Source organism: Engystomops pustulosus, chromosome 5 (genome assembly GCF_040894005.1).
Source record: "Engystomops pustulosus chromosome 5, aEngPut4.maternal, whole genome shotgun sequence".
NCBI lineage: Eukaryota > Metazoa > Chordata > Amphibia > Anura > Leptodactylidae > Engystomops > Engystomops pustulosus.
This window is the reverse complement of record NC_092415.1, coordinates 189,292,165-189,317,968: the sequence shown is the minus strand read 5'-3', so window position 1 is coordinate 189,317,968 and position 25,804 is coordinate 189,292,165. Positions and strand designations below refer to the sequence as shown.

The 25,804-nt window shown below is 43.7% G+C and overlaps 1 protein-coding gene across 1 annotated transcript; it reads left to right on the top strand.

Moving 5' to 3' along the window:
- The first annotated feature begins 512 nt into the window (after nt 1-512).
- On the top strand, nt 513-25,804 carry LOC140133647 (mycolipanoate synthase-like). The gene is made up of 7 exons (XM_072154091.1): nt 513-755; nt 1,755-1,830; nt 2,033-2,186; nt 5,523-5,683; nt 6,618-6,821; nt 8,561-8,742; nt 20,263-25,804. Exons 2-7 carry the CDS (start codon nt 1,773-1,775, stop codon nt 25,732-25,734), a joined length of 6,231 nt encoding a protein of 2,076 aa, XP_072010192.1. The 5' UTR covers nt 513-755; nt 1,755-1,772; the 3' UTR covers nt 25,735-25,804.

The following is a 25,804-nucleotide window of genomic DNA, read 5'->3' as shown; positions in this document are numbered from 1 at the left end:
ACTCCATGACATACTAGTACGGCTCAGAGTGCCGAGAGGTTAATAGTTGAAAAAATTGTAAAATAAAGTGTCTTTGTTCTCAGAGGTCAGGTGTTTTTACATGAACAACAATCCATTATGGAGGTTCCCTGAAGCATGGCCAAATGTGATTTTTAAAAATAGCTGTTGTTAAGGAAAGAGGATTAGTTTGCACGTGTGATTACTGTAAATGAACTTTCGTTATTTAAAAAAACAGAAAGGTCAAAAGTTGTAAAGGAAGAGAACAAATAATAATACAGTTACAAAACTTATTTCTACTGAATAAGGAAATCAAATCTCTGATATAGCAACATTTGCATCATTCGCAGGCATGGAAACATTGTAAACTAGATCTCAACACTCGGAATTGTTTACAATACAAAATCCCCTTAATAAAACCACAAAAGGGATGGGAGGGATAAACCAACAAATAAAAAATGTGTGAACGCTGAGGGTTCTTACCACTTGTTTCATTCTGCAGATATGTACTAGAGGTGTTGCTCTCTGTCTCTTTGTGTAGGTTGAATTCAGTATAACTTGTGCCAAGGTTGTCCTGGGTCTATTTTATTTTCTGTCTGATCTTTCCTGTATGGGTGAAACCTTAGTGCATCTGGCTCTACAATTAAATCCGAACTTCAAGCGGCCATCGTTGTACAGGACAATGCTAGTGCTATAGGTGTTCAGCTGTCCAAGATAACCAACGCTCCATTGAAGCCACCAAGGAAGCAAACAGAAAGGTTAGTAAGTCTGTACAAGGTAACCAATACAGGCGGTCCCCTACTTAAGAACACTCAACTTACTGTACATACGACCCCTAGTTACAAACGGACCTCTGGATATTGGTAATTTATTGTACTTTAGTCCCAGGCTACAATAATCAGCTGTAACAGTTATCACAGGTGTCTGTAATGAAGATTTAGTGTTAATCCTGATTCTTATGACAACCCAACATTTTTAAATCCAATTGTCACAGAGACCAAAAAAGTTCTGGCTGGGATTACAATGATAAAATATACAGTTCCGACTTACATACAAATTCAACTTAAGAGCAAACCTACAGACCCTATTTTGTATGTAACCCGGGGACTGCCTGTATTACATATTGCAAGTAAAGCCTGAAACAAAAAGACAGTACGTGTCTCTGGGCTACTCCTCTCAACACTTTGATCACATTTCCTTTAATGTTATCACTCTCACCAGATTTCATTCTTTGATTATTGGATTGGATTGATTTGATTGGATTGTAACGTTTAAAATAAAAATGTTTAGCTTTTTTTAGGGGATGGTAAAAAACAATTCAGGCAATATTTTTATACTGAACAATAGGAAGGTTTTTTTCTATTTTTATTGTATACAGTTTTAAATACTTTATTTTCTATTCTCGATTGGGTATAGTGCTTATTAATCTATGGGTGGGATGGGTTGACTTCCCGATATTTGTAATCCTGGGATGCCTTCAACTATTATCGTTATATAAATTGACTTATATTTTGCTATTCTTAGTGACATGGGTCAATGTCTTAATAACAAATGGATTCCAAAATTTGAAAATATGTTAATATTAAACCCTTAATACATAATATTGTTTATGAAATAATCACTTTACAATGTGATTATTATTGCCATTTTATTACATTATACTGTTACTAAGTGTCGAAGTAATGTTGATCTATGATCATTCAAAAATAAGCGCCATTTCCATCACAAGTTATTACATTCCCTTTTTTCCTCGGCAGAACTAGATCATTGTTGGGATGGAGAATGAAGATGAACCAATAGCAATAGTTGGCATAGGATGCAATTTTCCTGGAGGTAGGTGTTTTCCTTGCTCCTGTAATTCCTTACTTTTGTACAATTCTTATGCAATCATTAAAAAAAAAGAAAGACAAAAATATCTAAAAAAAAACAAACTATGCCACACTGCATTCTGGGAGTCATATGATTTCAGAACTCTGAAAAAAGTAGGAATGGTTGTTGTTCTATGTGATATGAATACAAAATGTATATCTAACAGGTGAAGGAATAGAACATTTTTGGAAAGTCCTTTTCGATGGTAGAAATTGTACAAAAGACATACCCGAAGAAAGATTTTGCCTCAAAAAATGGTATGATCCTGATCAAAATAAACCAGGCAAAATATACTCCAGGCGAGCAGCTTTTATAGATGGGTAAGTACATTATAAGTATTTTTATTAAGTAAAATAATCCTAATTAGCAGCCTCTTACCAATTATACTTGTCCTTGTGATCGAGCTGGTACTGTGAGAGAATTAGCCTAATCATAAGCAGGAGACCGGCTGTTATACATAGCCTGGTCACTGGTGCATCTGCCCAACATGCAGGGCAGTTTAACCCTATAGCTGCAACAATCAAACTTGATCATGGAAGATAAGGAGAGAGACAGAGCGTTACCTGTCTGCCAGCCCCCGTAACTCAATCATAGGGTGCCATGGCAGCCCAAGATTTGAATAAGACCTCTGTGACTGCCATGTACTGCCAAGACTATTAGTCACAGGCCATGAAATGGATCATTGTATCCCATGTGCAAGTCCCCTAGTGGGGTAGTAAAAAAATTAATTAAAAATTAAATTAAATAAATAAAAAAATTGAGTAAAGTTTTAAAAACCAATAAAAAAATTAGCAAAACTGATAATAAAAAAACAAACAAAATCATCCTTACATATATATAGTTTAAAAAAAAGTAACAATAATTTTAAAAAACGTGCAGTATTGACGCATATGTAACAACCTTGGCTAAGAGGATATGATGTTATTATACCCATATTGTGAAGGGCCTAAAAAAGTAAAGCAAACCTCCCAAAATATTGCAATAAAAAGTGATCACATTTTTGGGAGTTGGAGTTACCCCCAAATAGTACCAATTGAAAACTTATCTTATACAGCAATAAACAAACCCTAATAATGCTCTCTTGATTGAGAAATTTAAAAATGTAAGCTCTCGGAATATGGAGACACAAATTAGTTTTCCCCAAAAATGTGAATTTATTTGCTTAAATACTAAAACATAAGAAAACCTGTACATGTCTTGTGTCTTCTTAATTGCACTAACTTATAGAATTATTTATGCACTTTTTTAAACATGTAGGGTCAAAGTAAACCTTTTATTAAAAACCAAGTAGTGGCATAGATGTTTTATTTTGGCTAATAAATTTTAAATATTTTGCTATTTTACCACAAAATTTAAGGTATTGAAAAATACACTCTTACCCACAAAAATAAGCTCATATGACCATGTCACATTTAAAAATGTTAAAAACTTATTTCGTCTGGAAACTTAGGATGAAAAAAATTAAAAACAAGTACTTTGTCCTGTAGGACAAAATATCCCTCGTCCCTAAGATGTTAACCCTTAAATCATTATATTTTCAAATCTTTTAATAAGTCCTAAGAGATAAATTTACATGCCATATTAAGTAAAGATGGTAGTTGTAGTGATTTGTGCTACACTTATTAAGCTCACTTGTCTCTCTTTCTCACACCTAAATTCTATCACCTACAGAAATATTGACGACAGTCAATACTAAAATTTGCCATTTCCTAAATTATCTCGTATTCAGACAGATAGTCTTACAACCCAATACTAATAATCTTTATTTATACAGCACCATCAAATTCCATAGGCCTTTACAAATCATAGGAGACATATACAAATATAATATTACATTACAGAGTAAAAACAGTCATGTGGAAGAACAGGAGTGAGGGCCCTGCTCACAAGAGCTTACAGTCTATGAGGATGAGGGGGTGACACAAGAGCTTACAGTCTATGAGGATGAGGAGGTGACACAAGAGCTTATAGTCTATTAGGATGAAAGGGGTGACACAAGAGCTTACAGTCTATGAGGATGAGGAGGTGACACAAGAGCTTACAGTCATTGAGGATGAGGGGGTGACACAAGAGCTTACAGTTTATGAGGATGGGGGGTGACACAAGAGCTTACAGTCTATGAGGATGAGGGGGTGACACAAAAGCTTACAGTCTATGAGGATGAGGGGGTGACACAAGAGCTTACAGTCTATGAGGATGAGGGGGTGACACAAGAGCTTACAGTCTACGAGGAGGAGGGGATGACACAAGAGCTTACAGCTTACAGTCTATGAGTAAGAGATTGTATAATGGTCAAGCCATTCTTTATAAGGGAACAGGATAAAATAATTTAATAAATAAATATTCTGCTGCTTGAACCAGCCATTATTCGCCATCTTATTTACAGGGTCCAAGGTGAAAGTGACTGCAGAGAAGCCTGGAGCTTGGTGCATATCTGGTGTTTGACGGGAGATAGGACACAGGATTGATTAGTAAAGAGAGAGTTGACATTTCATGCAGTTAGCGAGTGTGATAGGCTTGCCTAGAGAGATGGGTTTTAAGAGCACGTTTGAAGCTTTGGAGGGTGGGTATCAGTTTTCGAGTCCGGGGAAGGCCATTCCAGAGAATTGGTGCAACTCGGAGAAGTCCTGGAGACATGCATGAGGGGTTCCAATTAAGGTAGAGATTAATCTAATGTCACTGGCAGATCGAAGAGCACGGGTTGGACGATAGACTGTGATAAAAGAAGAGAGGTAGGGAAGTGCAGCATTGTGCAGAGCTTTGTGGATGAGGGTTATTATTTTAAACTGATTTCGCAAGGAGACAGGCAACCAGTGCAGTGATTGGCACACACTGGAGGCATCCGTATAGCGTTTGGTCTGAAAGACGAGCCTGGAAGTAAGTGGAAGACCAATTAGTAGGGAGTTAAAAATATTTGTTATTCCATTATAGTTGCCATAGGAGGCAACTGTAGGGGGATAGGGGGGTTGTAGAAAATACATCAATTCTGTAATAGATTTTTTACTTTTTCTTTGGTGTTCACCATATACTTTAAGTAATACATTGGGGCTTATTTACTAAGGGTCTCGTAGCCACGCTTTTAATGGATTTTAGACATTTTCGAGATTTGCGCCGCTGTGACTGCTATTTAGATGGGGATTGTGTCACACGCAATTTCACCGACTTTCATGCAACAAAAATGAGGGAATGGGGCCATCTGACGAAACGATGGATTCGGACTGAGTGTGGGATCTAACATTAAAATTTTGTCGCAAGACATGCACTTACATACGCCGGGAACAAGAAGGTGAACTCCGGCGGACCAGAGCGGGGAAGCGACAGATGCAGGATATTGGGCGCACCATGTTAGTGAATCGCACCACAGTGCATTAACATCAGAAGAATGCACTTCAGGTGAACTCCTCGGATCGGGTAAGTTAATGTGCCCCATTATCTTTATTCTACTGATCAGTACGATTACGAGGATACCAAAGTTCTATATTTCTGCTTTAATTTTACTCACTGTCTAGAACTACTTCATTCGGGTTTTAGATGACATTAGAGCAGTTTTAACAGGATGACATTCTGCAGAATAAAGTAATAACATCCCTATGGCATATACTGTGTATAAGGTATTTCATCGTGAATTATATCTTTTTTTCTTTATATTTATTAAGGATGAATGAATTTGATAATAAAGTATTTGAATTAAAAAATTCTGAGACTGACAATATGGATCCACAACACAAATTATTGCTTGAATGCACGTACAGAGCTCTGGAAGACGCAGGCTATGCCTTTGAAAGTATACAAGGAAGTAAAACTGGTGTGTTTATAGGTAAGTTATGGTACATAAAGGAGATTTCACAGTAAACAAGTTAGGCCTATCCACAGCATAGGGACTAACTTGCTGATCGGTGGTGGTCTCAGTGATGATCATGAAAACGGGGGTCCAAATTACCTCCATCGGACCCCTCGTCACTCCCCGAGAAGAGCGTAGCACACGGCCGCACATGTCTGTTCTGCTCCATTCATCTCTATGGAGCTGATTGAGATTGGCGAGCAAGCAACTAAGGGTTCGACGAAGGTACCTCAGACCCCACCAGACCCCCAAGTTCTTTAGATCCGTAGGGGTCTCATCACTATGATGTGGGTAGGGACTTACTTGTTTCCTGGGAAAAGACAACTTTGTTTTATAAAAATAGATTGATAGAGTTGCAAAAAGGGAGACAACACATTGGGGCACATGTATTACTAGTCTGGAATTGTGATCTTGGCTTTTTTTTCTGCTGGTCAGATGTGTACAAAAATGCACATTCGAGGGTAGTTATATCCGACCCTCTCATAGCTACTGTAGCAATATTGACAGGAATGGAAAAAAGGGTGGATCTTACCAAAATCATGTAGGCTTTAAGAGTCATGTAGCTTGAGGGAGTACAATGCGCCAGTGCGCAAAGGACTGTCCCCTTATAGCCTACAATTGACCCTATCTCCATGATTGAACTCCCACACTTACAGGGGCAGTACCAGAAAGTTCCCCTATCGGTGCTCAGACCTTTCGTATATGATCTGAAGTTATGCACCCTATGTAAGTGTTTTTTTTTGGGCAGAGGAATCTGTACTTTCTATTGAGATCAATCTGATCAGGTTTTAACACATTACAGAAAGAACAAAAATGGCAATATATTTACTATTTAAGGGTTCACTGTAAAAAACTGGAAAAATTATGTTCATTATTATTGATGCTCTTTAAAAAAAATTTGTATTGCCAGGTCTCATGAACAGAGATGCTGACTTTATTTATAACAATTGTCCAGAAAACATCAACCATTTTAATGGCACTGGGACAGCAACCAGCATAGCAGCCAACAGGATATCCTACTGCTTCAACCTGACGGGACCATCCCTATCCATCGACACGGCCTGTTCTTCATCCTTGGTTGCTTTACATTACGCATGCCAAGCCATCAGGCAAGGTAATAACTATTAAAGAATGTGAAAATAGAGAGATGATAAACTGCCAAGCTGTACATTAACACTTTTAGGTTTTTGCATATCCTTATATTCACTCCCCTCCTTATAGTCCTTAAAGGGGTTTTCCCACAAATATGTTAGGCCCTATCCACAAGATAGGGCCTAACTTGCTTATCGGTGAAGGTCTCAGTAATGAGACTCCGACAGATCACAAAAATGAGGGGTCCAATGGGGTCCCCCATACCTCTGTCGGACCCCTCATCGATCTATGAGAGTAATGGAACAGATGGCTGGGCATGACCGTTCTGCTCCATTTATCTCTATGGAACTGACGGTAATTGCCAAGCACGTCACTCAGCAATTTCCGTCAGCTTCCTTGAGATGTACAGGCGGTCCCCTACTTAAGGACACCCGACTTACAGACAACCCATAGTTACAGACCTCTGGTAAAGCTCTCTGGATGTTACTATAGTCCCAGATTGCAATAATCAGCTGTATGGTGTCTGTAATGAAGCTTTATTGATAATCCTTGGTCCCATTACAAAAAAAAATGTTTAAACTCCAATTGTCACTGGGGCCAAATTTTTTTTTGTCTGGATCTACAATTATAAAATATACAGTTTCGACTTACATACAAATTCAACTTAAGAACAAACCTCCGGACCCTATCTTGTACGTAACCAGGGGCCTGTATTATCTTATTGTTAAATTTATGTAAATTATTTTAATAACATAAATAATATTTTTTATTTTTGCAAAAATGAGCGGGGTAAAAAATCCATTTTTAGAAGAGCCAATACAATTTTGAGAAATATACAAACTTTCGATCACATTTTATAAAAATGAAATGGTTGTTGAAATGGCAAAAGAACTGTGATAGACATTTGGTGATTTCTTTTTACAGTGTTTGAAAGATAAAGATAATAAAAATTCAAATATAAGTATTATTATCCTAACTTTGTTATTCATTTATTGTTTTTGGCACCTGTCATGTTTTAACCACAAACATGATCAAAAATGATTCATGATTTGTAAAACGCTATGGAATATGACGGCGCAATATAAATAAAGATTATAAAAAGGTCATATAGTTCCCAAATTGTATCAATTAAAAGATCATCAAAAAATGACTCCATACACAGAGGTATTGGAAAGTTATTGAGCTCAGAATATGGGGAGACAGCAAAATTATTTTTTTCTTGAAAGGTTTTAAGATTTTTCAAAATATTGAAACATAATAAAAACTAAAAAATGTTGGTATCCACGTAATCGTACTTTACCATATAATAAAAGATGTGTCACTTGGAGGGAACAGTGAAAGCTGTAGACAAATGGTGCAACTGCGTTCTTTGGATTTGTTTTGCATGGAATATTATATACAGTTTGTACAATTTGTCTCACAGATATTAAACCCTAATAAAGCTCTAAAACTATGGATTTTTGAATGTGGAAAGTGAAAAACAAATGCAAAAATTAAAAAGGGCATGGTCATTAATGGGTTAAGCTGTTAGGTGTAAGCCAATTGCCCCCCCTTCCCCACCAGGATACATCCACCATAAATAGAGTAAGCTCAACTCCTGAGCCCTGTCTATACATTCTTAATGAAATGGATAAAAGAACACGATAGTTTCACAAAATTGGGGACATATTAATGGAGGATACTCTGTGTGCAGTAATTTCATTCTTTTATGGTCTATTCTTGTGGTTGTAAGTTACATAAATATTTCCATACCTTCACCAGGTGATTGTGAGATGGCGATATGTGGTGGTGTCAGCTGTATCATTGAACCTCGCGTCTTTGTCTCGCTTTGTAAGGCAAAAATGCTTTCTGCTGATGGAACCAGCAAGCCTTTCTCCACCAGAGCTGATGGATACGGGAGAGGAGAAGGATGTGGCATTGTTCTTCTAAAACCCTTAACAAAGGTATCAAATGTTTTCTACAAACCTTCAGCAAGATCGTTATGGCTCACTGAAAGGGAACCTGTCATCAGCAGCCCTTTTTCTGGATACCCCATGTCCCATAGAGAATAGTGTACACATTGATAAAGTGTTTTTATTATAAAAACACTTTGGCAATGCGCACAATGGGGGTCATTTACTAAGGGCCCGATTCGCGTTTTCCCGACGTGTTACCCGAATATTTCCGATTTGCACCGATTTCCCCTGAATTGCCCCAGGTTTTTGGCGCACGCGATCGGATTGTGGCGCATCGGCGCCAGCATGCGCGAGGCGGAAATTGGGAGGCGTGGCCAAACGGAAACCTGACGTATTCGGAAAAACCTGGGATTAGTGCCCCCAGTGCCACACTTGGATGTCCTTCACTTAGGTAATATACAGGCCATCTTTATATATCTTTCAGATGTTATATTGATTATATCATGTTTTACACCATCCACTAAGCTTATCATGCCTTACTTATATACAATATAGCCTGTACATACCCCTTTTTTGTATTATAGACTATTGTGCAGTGGGGACAAGGGTACTTTATACAGCACCTTAAGTGCTTTTTAATTGTTTTTATACATTTTGCTTTTGTGTATCTATTGTGGGGAATTGCTCTGGTAGTTCACAGGTAGCAGTGCAAGAAGCAGTGACACACGCAGGTTTAAAAGTCCAACTTAAGTGTTTATTCACACTTGCAAAACAGAACACAAATTCAGCCTTGGCTTAGGCACATGCAAAAACATTATAAAAGTAATTCCTGCCCGGCTAGGCGCTGTCTAATACATTTGGCGGACCCTAGCTATCCGGGCAGGGCAGCCATCAGGAAATTCGGGGCCCCATACAGCAAAAGTGTCTGGGCCCCAACACACCCCAAAACCGAACAAGCCTCCTGCCCCCCGCAGTGACCTTTCACAAACAGGGTTTGAGGCCTGTTGCTACGACAAGGCACACTCTTCTGGTAGATTGCCAATAGGAGTCATACTTTTGGTCAAGTATATTTATTATAGTGCAAATATGGCATCAAAAACTAAAGCATGGTGAACAGTAAACATATAAAAGTGTTTAACAGACAACATATAACAAATATAACAAATGTGTACTGCGGCTGTAGCTCCATGTATGGCTGTGTACTGCTGCTGTAGCACCATGTATGGTTGTGTACTGCCCCTGTAGCTCCATGTATGGCTGTGTACTGCCGCTGTATAAAGACTATATACTATAGAGACAGGGCCTCCCCCCCCACCCCAGGATAGAAATAGGGCCTCATCCCCCACCCCAGGATAGAAATAGGGCCTCATCCCCCACCCCAGGATAGAAATAGGGCCTCATCCCCCACCCCAGGATAGAAATAGGGCCTCATCCCCCACCCCAGGATAGAAATAGGGCCTCATCCCCCACCCCAGGATAGAAATAGGGCCTCATCCCCCACCCCAGGATAGAAATAGGGCCTCATCCCCCACCCCAGGATAGAAATAGGGCCTCATCCCCCACCCCAGGATAGAAATAGGGCCTCATCCCCCACCCCAGGATAGAAATAGGGCCTCATCCCCCACCCTAGGATAGAAATAGGGCCTCATCCCCCACCCCAGGATAGAAATAGGGCCTCATCCCCCACCCCAGGATAGAAATAGGGCCTCATCCCCCACCCCAGGATAGAAAAAGGGCCTCATCCCCCACCCCCAGGATAGAAAAAGGGCCTCATCCCCCACCCCAGGATAGAAAAAGGGCCTCATCCCCCACCCCAGGATAGAAATAGGGCCTCATCCCCCACCCCAGGATAGAAATAGGGCCTCATCCCCCACCCCAGGATAGAAATAGGGCCTCATCCCCCACCCCAGGATAGAAATAGGGCCTCATCACCCACCCCAGGATAGAAATAGGGCCTCATCCCCCACCCTAGGATAGAAATAGGGCCTCATCCCCCACCCCAGGATAGAAATAGGGCCTCATCCCCCACCCCAGGATAGAAATAGGGCCTCATCCCCCACCCTAGGATAGAAATAGGGCCTCACCCCCCACCCCAGGATAGAAATAGGGCCTCACCTCCCACCCCAGGATAGAAATAGGGCCTCACCTCCCACCCCAGGATAGAAATAGGGCCTCACCCCCCACCCCAGGATAGAAATAGGGCCTCCCTCACCCCCCACCCCAGGATAGAAATAGGGCCTCCCTCACCCCCCACCCCAGGATAGAAATAGGGCCTACCCCCACCCCAGTACCGACCGACAGACATACACACACACACACAGAGGACCTTACCGTGTTCAGCAGCCGCGGGAACGCGCCATCTCAGGTGCAGGCGAGCACAGGAGCAGGAAGCAGGCATCGGGCGCCGGGACCACGCGGCCACCGCCGGGAGCTACGGGGCCGTGCAGGCGTGAGAGAGCCGGGGCCGCGCAGGGGTGAGAGCGCCGGGGCCGCGCAGGGGTGAGAGCGCCGGGGCCGCGCAGGGGTGAGAGCGCCGGGGCCGCGCAGGGGTGAGAGCGCCGGGGCCGCGCAGGGGTGAGAGCGCCGGGGCCGCGCAGGGGTGAGAGCGCCGGGGCCGCGCAGAGGTGAGAGCTCCGGGGGCCGCGCCGTCATGGGAGAGTTGGGAACTCGACCGCATCGGAGCACCGGGACTCGGCACGCGTCAGGGCCCACCGGAGGATTCTCCGGTACTCCGGTGGGCCAGTCCGACGCTGTGTGCAGCACAGACCGCACAGTCTGCGGCCCACCGGCCGGGCCCCCCCCCCCCCCCCCAGGGCCGGCTCCAGGTTTTAGTGGGCCCCTGGGCGACAGAGCCCTAGTGGGCCCCTTTATGGGCCCCCCTTCAGTAGTCACACTGCCCCCCTCCCCCGCGTGGACACATCCCCCCTCCTGTATACACACTGCCCCCCTCCTCCTGTATACACACAGCCCCCCCTGTATACACTCTGCCACCCTCTCCCCCTGTATACAGACTGCCCCCTCTCACCCTGTATACACACTGCCCCCTCCTCCTGTATACACACTGCCCCCCCCCCTGTATACACACTGCCCCCCCCCCTGTATACACTCTGCCACCCTCTCCCCCTGTATACACTCTGCCACCCTCTCCCCCTGTATACACTCTGCCACCCTCTCCCCCTGTATACACACTGCCCCCTCTCCCCCTGTATACATACTGCCCCCTCTCCCCCTGTATACATACTGCCCCCCTCCTCCTGTATACACACTGCCCCCCTGTATACACACTGCCCCCCCTCCTCCTGTATACACACTGCCCCCCCCTGTATACACTCTGCCACCCTCTCCCCCTGTATACACTCTGCCACCCTCTCCCCCTGTATACACACTGCCCCCTCTCCCCCTGTATACATACTGCCCCCTCTCCCCCTGTATACACACTGCCCCCCTCCTCCTGTATACACACTGCCCCCCTGTATACACACTGCCCCCCTCTTCCTGTATATTCCCTGGCCCCTGTAAGTCTCCCACTCACCTCACTGATGCAGGTCTCTCTGTGTTGTCACTGCTCTCCCCGGCAGGTCATGTGACCATGACGTCATCGCAGGTCCTTCAGTCTCCTATGCAGCAGCTCCTGCCGGGGAAAGCAGTGAGTGACTGCAAATGCTCTCATAGCGATCTGTCCAGAAGACACAGATCGCTATGAGAGACACCCGACACTGCTACAATTGATCTGGGGGCCCGAGTGGGCCCCTCCAGTACCCCGGGGCCCCGGCACTAGTGTCTTAGAGTCCGGGCCCCATAGGGCAGTACCAGTTGTACTGCCCTATCGGCGGCCCTGTATCCGGGTACCAGGCTGCCTGGCACACGCTCTTGGCCAGCAGCAAGACAGGAGACCCTCAGTTACCTTTGCTGTCAGAATGCAATCTCGCTTTCAGCTCTCCAGGTAGGGCCTCTCCTACTGCTTCTGGCCTGCAGACTAAATCAGGCCCTAACGAGGCCTGTGACCTGCACCTGTGGGCTATACAAAAGCCCAGGACCGAAGCCCGGGTGGAGTAGGAGTCCCACTACCAGCCTACCCCTACTCCATAATAAGCAGGCCCAGTACGGACATTACCAATGTGTCTGTGTTAGCTAGGCCAACACAGACAAAACAGACTATTCCTGCTTATCATGTCTGCATTAACCCTTGGGTTACTGCAGACAAACCCAGGGCTTTTACCACCAGCATTTCATCTGCCTGTAAGACAGATAGCGGTTTTCCCACACAACACCTCTCACTTTCTCACATACCCTCCCCCTCAGTTCAGACCCACCGGGGCGAACTCCTGACATTAAGCAATGCGTTCGGGACAAGGCATCCGCGTTGCCCTGTAGCTTCCCGGCTCTGTGCTCCACCATGAAACTGAAATTTTGGAGGGACAAGAACCACCTAGTGACCCTGGCATTCTTCTCCTTAGTTCTACTCATCCACGTGAGAGGAGAGTGGTCAGTTATGAGACGGAACTGTCGTCCCAGCAAGTAGTACCGTAGGGACTCTAATGCCCACTTTATCGCCAGACATTCCTTCTCTACGATACTGTAATTTTTTTCAGCTGGCGATCACATACCCCAAATAGTGTGTCTCCTCCATTCCCAGCGCACACTTCTTGGGGTTTGCAGTCAGGCCCGCTGCCCTTAGAGAGTTCACTACGGCCTGTACCTTGGCCAAGTGACTCGCCCAGTCTTGGCTGTAGATGATAATGTCATCTAGATAGGCGGAGGCGTATCTCCTATGTGGCTTTAACACTATGTCCATTAACCGTTGAAAGGTAGCGGGGGCCCCATGAAGCCCAAACGGTAATACAACATAGTGAAAAAGGCCCTCAGGGGTGATAAAGGCTGTCTTTTCTTTAGCCCTATCTGTCAGGGGTACCTGCCAATATCCTTTAGTTAGATCCAGGGTGGTGAAGTACCGAGCACCCCCTAGTCTCTCAATAAGCTCGTCCACCCGGGGCATGGGATAGGCACAAACTTAGACACCTCATTCAATTTTCTAAAATCGTTGCAAAATCGCAACGTCCCATCCGGTTTGGGAATTAGAACAATTGGACTGGCCCACTCACTTTTGGACTCCTCAGTAACCCCTAGCTTCAGCATCTTCTGAACTTCTTCTGATATGGCCTGTCTACGAGCTTCAGGGACTCTGTTTGGCCTTAATCTTACCCTTACCCCTGGCTCAGTGACAATATCATGTTTAATTACAGACGTGTAACCAGGCAACTCTGAGAACACATCTGTATTTCTTGCTACAAACTCTCGAGCCTCTCGCTGTTGCTCTTTGGTAAGGGTATCGGCTATTCGCACTTCTGCCTCCGGCACAGGCTTACCTGCAGCCTGTGAGGGTATCGCAGGAGGTGGACTAGCCAGAACCATCTCTGTATGCAGACTCTCTCTGTCTTTCCAGGCCTTCAACAGATTTACATGATAAGTCTGCTCGGGTTTTCTCCGTCCGGGCTGACGTATCCTGTAGTTCACCTCTCCTATTTTCTCTATAACCTCATACGGTCCTTGCCATTTAGCGAGAAACTTACTTTCTACAGTGGGGACTAGCACCAACACACGATCACCGGGACTAAAGCTCCTTACTTTTGCTGACCTGTTATAAACCCGGCTTTGAGTTCTTTGTGCCTCCTCCATATGCTCTTTGACAATGGGCATGACGGCTGCCACCCTGTCCTGCATATCTGCGATATGGTCTATTACACTTTTGTGGGGGGTGGGCTCTTGTTCCCATGTCTCCTTGGCTATGTCCAGGAGACCCCTGGGATGTCTGCCATACACTAACTCAAACGGTGAGAACCCAGTAGAGGCTTGTGGGACCTCTCGGATGGCGAACATTAAATATGGCAATAGTACATCCCAGTCCTTCCCATCCTTGTTTACCACTTTTTTTAGCATACTCTTTAAAGTTTTGTTGAACCGTTCTACCAATCCATCCGTCTGAGGATGGTACACAGAGGTGCGTAACTGTTTAATATTAAAGAGCCGACATAGCTCCTTGGTAACTTTTGACATAAAAGGAGTCCCCTGATCTGTGAGGATCTCCTTGGGAAGTCCCACCCAGCAGAACATGGCAAACAACTCTTTAGCAATTAGTTTCGCAGAGGTGTGCCGCAGTGGGATGGCCTCAGGATATCGGGTAGCATAGTCCATGACTACCAGGATATGCTGATGCCCCCGAGCAGATTTAACTAAAGGACCGACCAAATCCATGGCGACCCTTTCAAAGGGTACCTCAATAAGGGGCAGAGGTACCAACGGACTTCGAAAGTGTACCATGGGAGCATGCAATTGACAATCAGGGCAAGTTTCACAATACCTTTTTACCCTATCATATACTCCTGGCCAGTAAAAACGCTGCAAGATGCGTTCCAGAGTTTTTGTGGTACCTAGGTGCCCTCCCATCACATGCTTATGTGCAAGGTCTAACACCATCTGACGATATGGCTGAGGTACCATTAACTGCTCCCGGGTTTCACCGTGGACCTTATCAAAGCGGTACAACAACTCCTGATTTACCACCACACGAGGGAACAACTTATCCGCACCTGGGTGCTGAGGTACGCCATTAATTTCTACCACATTTTCTCTGGCGCGGACCAGAGTGGGGTCCTGGAGTTGGGCAGTACCAAAGTTGTCACGGGATACCTCCAAATCAGACAACTGCGGTCCTGTCACTACCTCCTCAGTTTCGCCTGCCATAACATCTAGGGGAAACATTACACTTCCATCTTCTGTGGCGGTCACCCCTACGGCAGGAACTCCAGAGTCTGGGTCATCAGGCTCGGCTTCAGAGATCTGACCGGACAACACAGGAGAACAACCCCCCAACTCTTGGTTTCCCCGCCATAGAGTCCAGAACATGGGGAAGTCCCGTCCCAAGATAAGGTCATGGGGCAAGTTCTTGACAACCGCTGCCTCATGTAGTGTCTCTCCACAAGGGGTCTGGAAGTTAATAACTGTGGTGGGGTAGTCCTTTACGTCCCCATGGATGCACAGGACTCCAATTGTGCGCCCTGTGACTGCCTTGGGGTCTGTGAGGGACCCATTAATCAAGGTCACCCGACTGCCTGAGTCCAGCAGGGCCAACGCTGGATGCCCTGCCACAGTCACCCAGCACAGGTGGCGCTCATCAGCAGAGTCGGGGCTAGTAGCTGTGTAGACAGGGGCAGCATAGAGAGAAACCCTTCTGGCGGAACTGCAGTCCATGGGCTCTGATGAATTGGGGCAATGGGCTGCAATATGACCTGGCTCATGGCAGGTCCAACAGGTGGGAGCCTCCCCCCTCCTCCTCCCCTGGGGTACTTCCCGGACATTGGGCGTTGTCCTGCCCCGGGAATTTGTGGGTGACAAGACCTTCCGTGCCTTAAGGCCTGTCTTGGTATAAGGGGCTTTCTTTGTTAGGGCCTGAGTGGCACAAAACCTCTCCACCAACCCCACCAGCGCATCGGCATCAGACGGGTCCCCGTGTCCCACCCATTGTTGGATCTCACCCGGCAAGGCCCTCAGGAAACGGTCCAAAACAACCTTCTCGACCATCTGGGCTGGGGTTGATGTCTCCGGCTGAAGCCACTTGCGGACCAAGTGAACAAGTTGGTGCATCTGCCCCCTCGGTGGTAGCGCCTCCTGGTATCTCCAGCTATTCACTCTTTGAGCGCGTAGATGCTGATCCACTCCTAGTCGGGCCAAGATCTCTGCCTTTACCTTGGAGTAGTCCCGGGCATACTCCTCGCTCAGGTCGTAGTATGCCTGCTGGGGATCAGCGACGAGGAAGGGGGCCAACACCTCTGCCCAGTGTTGCTGTGGCAACCTCTCTCGGGTGGCCACCCTCTCAAAGCCTGTCAGATAGGCCTCCACATCATCCTCGGCGGTCATCTTGGTCATAGCTTTGCGGACCTCTTTCCTGGCGTCCTTCACCGTCATTGCTGGGACAGTCCTTTGCTGAGCAGCGGTCAGGGCTGTTATCTGCTGGAGCAGCAATCTGTTTGTCTCTTGCTGCTGCACGTTGGACTGGACAAGCTGCTTGATTAACTCCTCCATGGCTGTGGCTTGCAGCTTCAGTGCTGTCAACTTCCAGGACATGCACTAGTGTATACTTCACTGCACTTTGCCCGCTCCAATCCACCATATGTGGGGAATTGCTCTGGTAGTTCACAGGTAGCAGTGCAAGAAGCAGTGACACACGCAGGTTTAAAAGTCCAACTTAAGTGTTTATTCACACTTGCAAAACAGAACACAAATTCAGCCTTGGCTTAGGCACATGCAAAAACATTATAAAAGTAATTCCTGCCCGGCTAGGCGCTGTCTAATACATTTGGCGGACCCTAGCTATCCGGGTACCAGGCTGCCTGGCACACGCTCTTGGCCAGCAGCAAGACAGGAGACCCTCAGTTACCTTTGCTGTCAGAATGCAATCTCGCTTTCAGCTCTCCAGGTAGGGCCTCTCCTACTGCTTCTGGCCTGCAGACTAAATCAGGCCCTAACGAGGCCTGTGACCTGCACCTGTGGGCTATACAAAAGCCCAGGACCGAAGCCCGGGTGGAGTAGGAGTCCCACTACCAGCCTACCCCTACTCCATAATAAGCAGGCCCAGTACGGACATTACCAATGTGTCTGTGTTAGCTAGGCCAACACAGACAAAACAGACTATTCCTGCTTATCATGTCTGCATTAACCCTTGGGTTACTGCAGACAAACCCAGGGCTTTTACCACCAGCATTTCATCTGCCTGTAAGACAGATAGCGGTTTTCCCACACAACACCTCTCACTTTCTCACACTATGTAAACCAATAAAATTGTTATATTTACTTATTCATGGGCATCCGCTTCTTTCTCCAATATTGGACGTATTCGGAAAAACCGCCGCATTTAAAAACGGGAAATGTGTCGCTTGGGACGCGCTTACCTTCACTTGGTCCGGCTCGGTGCATTTCAGGGCATTCGGATGCTTTTCGGCACAGCAGCGCCACCTGGTGGACGTCGGAGGAACTACCTTAATAAATCCCGGCCGGACCCGAATCCAGCGCAGAGAACGCGCCGCTGGATTGCAAATGGGCCGGGTAAGTAAATCTGCCCCATTAAGGGATGCTGATGACAGGTTCACTTTAATGCTAGATTTTTAGTCATGTTCTCCACCCTAGCTTTATTGATAATCATTGGTCCCATTACAGGAAAAATTTTGAAACTCCAATTGTCAGTGGGGCAAACGAAAAAAAAAATTGTCTAGAACTTCAATTTTAAAATATACAGTTTCGACTTGCATACAAATTCAACTTAAGAACAAACCTCCGGACCCTATCTTGTATGTAAACCGGGGACTGCCTGTACTTGCTCTTGTTGACTATGCCAGAAGGTGACTTTGAGATAATCCCAACGCCATTATCCAAGAGATCTGTCACTATTTCGTTTTATGTGATAAAGTTAAAAACTGAAGCACAGCACAGGAACTGTTGCACGCACATAGAGTGCTTTCTTCCAACCAAATGAAACTTTTCGATGGCACATAATCGTTATCAAGCAGCTAGTTGTAGTTTTTTGCTTTGTATATTGAGCCATGGACTGGGGTTGATGGACTACGAGCACTTTCTGACACAGTTAGTTGTCCTGCTGGTAACTTTATGGTTATGATTTCTACACTTTATACACTCACCGGCCACTTTATTAGGTACACCTGTCCAACTGCTCGTTAACACTTAATTTCTAATCAGCCAATCACATTGCGGCAACTCAGTGCATTTAGGCATGTAGACATGGTCATGACAATCTCCTGCAGTTCAAAGCGAGCATCAGTATGGGGAAGAAAGGTGATTTGAGGCCTTTGAACGTGGCATGGTTGTTGCTGCCAGAAGGGCTGGTCTGAGTATTTCAGAAACTGCTCATCTACTGGGATTTTCACGCACAACCATCTCTAGGGTTTACAGAGAATGGTCCGAAAAAGAAAAAACATCCAGTGAGCGGCAGTTCTGTGGGCGGGAATGCCTTGTTGATGCCAGAGGTCAGAGGAGAATGGGCAGACTGGTTGGAGCTGATAGAAAGGCAACAGTGACTCAAATTGCCACCCGTTACAACCAAGGTAGGCAGAAGAGCATCTCTGAACGCACAGTACGTCGAACTTTGAGGCAGATGGGCTACAGCAGCAGAAGACCACACCGGGTGCCACTCCTTTCAGCTAAGAACAGGAAACTGAGGCTACAATTTGCACAAGCTCATCGAAATTGGACAGTAGAAGATTGGAAAAACGTTGCCTGGTCTGATGAGTCTCGATTTCTGCAGCGACATTTGGATGGTAGGGTCAGAATTTGGCGTCAACAACATGAAAGCATGGATCCATCCTGCCTTGTATCAACGGTTCAGGCTGGTGGTGGTGGTGTCATGGTGTGGGGAATATTTTCTTGGCACTCTTTGGGCCCCTTGGTACCAATTGAGCATCGTTGCAACGCCACAGCCTACCTGAGTATTGTTGCTGACCATGTCCATCCCTTTATGACCACAATGTACCCAACATCTGATGGCTACTTTCAGCAGGATACTGCGCCATGTCATAAAGCTGGAATAATCTCAGACTGGTTTCTTGAACATGACAATGAGTTCACTGTACTCAAATGGCCTCCACAGTCACCAGATCTCAATCCAATAGAGCATCTTTGGGATGTGGTGGAACAGGAGATTCGCATCATGGATATGCAGCCGACAAATCTGTGGCAACTGTGTGATGCCATCATGTCAATATGGACCAAAATCTCTGAGGAATGCTTCCAGCACCTTGATGAATCTATGCCACAAAGAATTGAGGCAGTTCTGAAGGCAAAAGGGGGTCCAACCCGTTACTAGCATGGTGTACCTAATAAAGTGGCCGGTGAGTGTATACTACTATTTAGTTTTATGTCAGGCAGAATCCAAGTTACAAACCTGAGGACAGACCAGGCTGTTATGGATCAAGCAGAGTTTAACCAAGAAACAGACTCACAGACTATAGCAGAGCTGAACACCACCGCATACCACTAGAAAACTAGGAAGCCTAACGCTAAGACACTTTTCACTAGCGGATGATCCATGTTATTGCCAGGAAGATAAAATGGACACCTTGCACTTTAGCCGGATTAGCAGGAACTGTGGCTAGAAGGTAAGGGCAGTAGGAGCTGGCAAGAAGCAGAGGCCATTCCTGCCCGTTGAAGGAATGATGGACACAGAATGCACAGACACAAACAAATGCCATACTGAATTAACGAGGATCACAGAAATAAATCCAGACCCCATTCAGTATATACGTATACCTTTATATATACCTAAAACAAGATTTCTCATTTTAAATGTAAAAACATTTTTATTAACAGAAAGAATTGTCTGAATAGTAATACAATAATATAATATAATACACAGAGTGCAAGTTTTAGTATCTTCCCTCCTATAAAATAGGTGCATTCCTCAACGATAATTGATACTGTTATATAAAGTACTACTGGCAATTATTCTTAAGAAGTAATGAGTTGTTCCTTATAACAAAGTTTCCAATATCTCTCTTTACGTAGGCTAAAGAAGAATACTGTAAAGTCTGGGGACTTATAAGTGCATGTGCAGTGAACCAAGATGGACGCTCTGCATCTCCAATCACAAGGCCATCTCAACATCAGCAAGAAATGTTATTGCAACACATCTATAGCAAGATAGATCCATGCTCTGTGCAGTATGTTGAGGCTCATGGTACTGGAACACCAACTGGTGACCCAATAGAAGCCTCAAGTGTTGGAAATGTTATTGGGAAGAAACATTGTAAAGGAATTGAACCTCTGAAAATTGGATCTGTTAAAGGAAATATTGGTCATACAGAAGCGGCTGCTGGGGTTGCAGGGTTGATAAAAGTTCTTCTCATGATGCATCATGAAATTATCCCTCAATCTCTACATTATTCTAAAGAAAATGGTATTAAAATTATTGAGGAATCCAATCTAGAAATTCCAACCAGTCCCGTAAAATGGCAAGAGGACAGCAAATTTGGAAGAATGGCAGGAATTAATTGTTTTGGGTTTGGTGGAACTAATGCTCATGTTGTTGTCAAACAAAGCAAACAAGAATATCCTAAATATCATTCAAAAAGATCCGTTGAAATATTTATATTATCAGCAGCTTCAAGCAAATCCCTTCAACTCTGTATTGAAGACACAAAAATAGCATTAAGCAATGCAACATCCTTATCCCTGGAGAACCTGGTCTACACGACAGCTTGTAGAAGAAGTCATCTAAATTACAAGTACAGAACAGGATTTCTGGCCTCTTCCTTATCTCACTTACACCAACAGCTACAAACAGTCAGCAAATATGACACAGTAGCTAAATCCAGTCCTCATATAGTATTTGTATTCTGTGGGAATGGAGTCCTTTATAAAGGGATGTGTAAGATGTTACTTGAACATGAGCCTGTGTTCAGAAAGAAATGTATAGCGATAGACAAGATGATAAGATTTTATACTTCCATTTCGGTGGTACAGTTGTTGGAGAAAGAGGCTGATGATTTCTCAAGTCCAGATGTGGCCCAGTTGCTACTCTTCACAATACAGGTGTCATTGGTGGCTCTTCTGTCACATTGGGGGGTGAAGCCGGACTCCATTGTGGGACATTCAGTCGGAGAAGTTGCTGCAGCTCATTGTTCTGGACTTCTTTCTCTTGAAGATGCTGTTAAAGTCATATATTACAGGAGCACACTGCAATGTAAGGCTACTGGGGGAAGTATGCTGGTAGTCGGAAATCTACCAGTGACTGAGGTATCAAAAATTATTCATCAACATGAAGGTAAAGTGTGCATTGCTGCTTATAACAGCCCTACTTCATGCACGTTGTCAGGTGACACTAACACAATCGAAAAACTCCATGGGGAACTGTCCAAAGAATATAGTAAAAAGAATATATTCCTCCACACACTCGATGTTCCTGCAGCATATCACAGCCCCATGATGGATCCTATATTAAATGAGGTAAAACAGAACCTGCGTGATCTACAAAGACAAAATATGAAAATTGATCTTGTTTCAACAGTGACAGGAAAGCCGGCATCCACAGAAGATTTCACGACTGGTAGTTACTGGGCTGAAAATATTCGAAAACCAGTTCTCTTTCAACAAGCTATCGAAATTACAGCAAAAGATAAAGAAAACACTCTGTTTATCGAAATCAGTCCTCGAAGAGCACTACAAAGGAACATCATTGAAACTATAGGACCAAAAACAACAGTATTACCTGTTATACAACCTCAACAAGAATATGAGACCATCTTTTCTACTCTGAAAGATCTGTTTACACGAGGTTATAATCCTGACTGGTGTAATGTATTTGAAGAATATAAGTCTTCTCCATCAACAATTCCAAGATACCAATTTGATCACATTAAGCAGGATATTAAATATGAAAAAATTAGACAAGGGAAGGAAACTGCATCAACTCGCAACCATCCATTAATACACATCATGAGTGAAGATCTCACAGAGTTCACATGTAAAGTATCAAATGAACTTACCCCCTATGTCTATGAACACAAAAACTCAGAATCTGCCCTAATTCCAGGTACATTCTATGTGGAGCTTGGATTGGCGGCTGCAATGAATAGCTTTAAACCTAAAGTGCCTTTAAGTTCTTTGGAGATCAGTGCAACATTTTCCAGTCCCTGTGTTCTTTACCAGGACTCTATAGATCTAAAAATCAAATTACACGAGAGTGAAGAGAAAGTTTTTGAAGTTCTATCATCTCATGTTTTTGCAAGTGGGAAAATACAAAAACATAACTACGGTGTAAAGAATGGCAGAAAAATCTCTGTAGAACATATATTCAAAAGATGTACTACTATAATCAAGTCAGAACATATCTATCAGCGTCTTTCCACATTTGGATTCGAACATGGGAAGGTTTACAAGCAACTTGGTGATGTTCATTATGGAAAAGATCTGAATGAAGGAATTGCCAGAATAAATGTCAGTGAAGAAGTCAGGGAAACAATGTATGAGTACCACATACATCCAGTCATATTAGACTGCTTTCTCCAAATGGCTGTTTGTGTGCGATCAGATACCAAAGACTCCACCATATTCCCGTCATCCATAGAAGGTTTAACAGTTCTTCAGCCTCTTCAAGAAGATATGATCATCTACATGAAATCTACAAAAACAACTGAAAATTTTACAGAAATATGTGGATGTTTTGCTGATAAAAATGGTTTAATTTTAGTAGAAATCAAGAAGGCTAAGATGGTATTTGTAAATCCCAGCACAGACAAACAACAAAAACTGTTTTTCCAAGTTAAATGGACAAAGTGTTTGCCATCCAGTCATAGACCAGAAATTGGGCCAAAAATGTTGATATACTCAGATGATCTTGGAATAGGTAAAAACGTATCAAACTACCTGCAGAATGAATTGAGCTTCATCAACCCTAATAGTTGGAATTCAGATATTGAAGAACAAAAACTTTTAAACAGTGGATGTAAAGATGTTGTGTTTATGTCGGGAATACAAAGAGAAAATGAAGATATTCTGAACAACGTTACTCAATATTTAGCGAAGTGCTGTGAAATCTATAGACAGCTCATCTTAGCAGTAAGAAAGACAAACCCCAAGCCTTTTATTCGGACAGTGACATGGAGGACAGTTGACAATACAGTGGATCACATTAACCCTGGATTTGCTTTTACTGGAATGACAAGAGCCTGTGTAATTGAAATACCAGATATAACATTCCAGCTCATTGACATTAGCTCCACAAGTTCACAAGATGTTGCGGCACTAGCCCAAGTTCTTCTTGACTATAGCCCAGAGGAGCACCCAGAGATCTGGATCAAAGAGGGTTCCATTTATACCAACGATATCACTTACACTGACACTGAAAGGAGAACACAGCAGGTGAAATCTTTACAGAAATCTGATAATTTTACACTTTGTACTTCAGAACCTTTTACTGTGACAAACATTTCTGCTGAACAAACTAATTACAAAGTTTCTGAGCTTAAAAGCAAAAACATAGAGATTTGTGTCAATCAAATTAGCTGCCACACGGATGACTATTTTCCAGTTAGTCTTTCAAGCTGGAAATATGGGAATACTTTGTACTGGAACTCTTCATCTAGTGATAAGCATGAACTTGTTGCTCTGGATTTTGCAGGGATTGTGACTGCAGTTGGCAAAGATGTTAAGAAAATCCAAGTTGGTGATCGAGTTGTGTCTTGCTATCCAACAACTGCGACCTCTCACATCAGTCTTCCAGAGAATGTTTGCTACTTAGTCAAAAAAGCTCCAGTGATACAAAATGCTCCCTGCATCTCATTTTTTGTCTTAGCCTGGGAAATTTTACACAATCAGCTGCCACGTGCAAAGAATAAGCCAAAACTTGTAATTTTGACATCTGATGCAAAGTCAGTCTTATGTACAGTTTTGTCGAAGATGGCAAAACGGTGTGGATGGGAACCGGTGATATCTGTGGGCAGTAGGGAGGTTGATAAGAAATGCACTTACATGGTTATTCTTCCTACAGCTGGAACACTTACAAAAGACAATATTGATGGATTACCACTTCTCAATGATGTGGTTTTTGTATCAGATAATAAAAATATGAAAAACTGTCACAATCTAATTTTAAGCAGCAATCAAGATCTTCACATTCACTTTGTTGACATTTCAACTGTTTTCCTGAAAGCATATTTACAACGGCATGCACCAGAACTGCACAAATGGCTTTATTCCATATCTTCACAAAACAATATTATCATTTCAAAATTTTTGATGCAACCACTATGGAATGGAGCAGAATTTGATTATAGAGAAGACAGCTACTTTAAGACTCAGGCCTTACCTGTAATTGAGCTTGACAACAGTACCATCTCAAGGATTCCTATGTCAGCCCCCAGTCTACAGCTTTTCAAAGATAATGCTGTATACATTGTCACAGGGGGTCTGACTGGTCTTGGATTTGAAACAGTGAAATTTATCGTGAATAATGGTGGTGACCACATAGCAATTCTATCAAGAAGAAAGCCAACCCCAGAGATGGAACAACAGATAGCTGAGGTCCAGAATCAAAGGGAAACCACCATAATAGTTGCTATACAATGTAACGTTTCCTCTTACCCTGAAGTAAAACAAGCCATTTATGTCATAAAAAGAGCATTTCCTACTAAACCAATAAGAGGAGTCTTCCATAGTGCTGTTGTTTTTCATGATGGACTTTTGCAGAACCTGAACTTGCTTTTGTTTGAAAAAGTTCTTAGCCCAAAAGTAGATGGAGCAGTGAATCTTCACCGTGCCACATTAAACATGGAACTTGACTATTTTGTTTGCTATTCATCTGTTGCTTCATTTGTTGGTAATCCAGGACAAGCAAATTATGCTGCTGCCAACTCCTTTCTAGACATTTTCTGCCAATACAGAAGGAATCTGGGTCTTTGTGGGCAATCGATCAGTTGGGGTGGCCTCAATCTTGGAGTATTACTCAATCAGCCTCAAATTCATGAACTCTTAAAAGCAAAAGGAATACTTCTTCTGAATTCTGAGGAAATTCATGAGCATCTGAAGAAAAGTCTTCAAATAAATAATCCACATCAGGTAATAGCAAAATTCAACTTTAGAACCATGTACAAAAACCTAATATCAACTATGCCAGCTCTGAAGAAACGTTTCTATAATGTGATAGCGGAAGAGATACAAACTTGGGAGCAAAATTTACAAGAAAGCAAGCCTAACAGTAATAGGAAAACATGTAATGATTACATCTTTTTAGTAGTGGCTGAGCTTACAGAAGTGAGCCCCAGTGACATCACTACGACGACTCTTCTGAGTTCTCTAGGAATGGACTCAATGTTGGCTATGACATTACAAAGTCGTATCTTCCAAGACAAGAATGTAAACATTCCCCTGGTCACACTATTGGATCCCAACACAACAATCTCAGTCCTGGTAGCACTTGTTGACACAAAGTGTGAAACAAAAGACATTTATGAAGAAAAAGTAGATGAAACATTTTTCTAATAGAACAAATTCTATGATTGTTTTTTATTCTCCTGTTTATTTTACATCTAATTCACGGTTTTTAAATAAT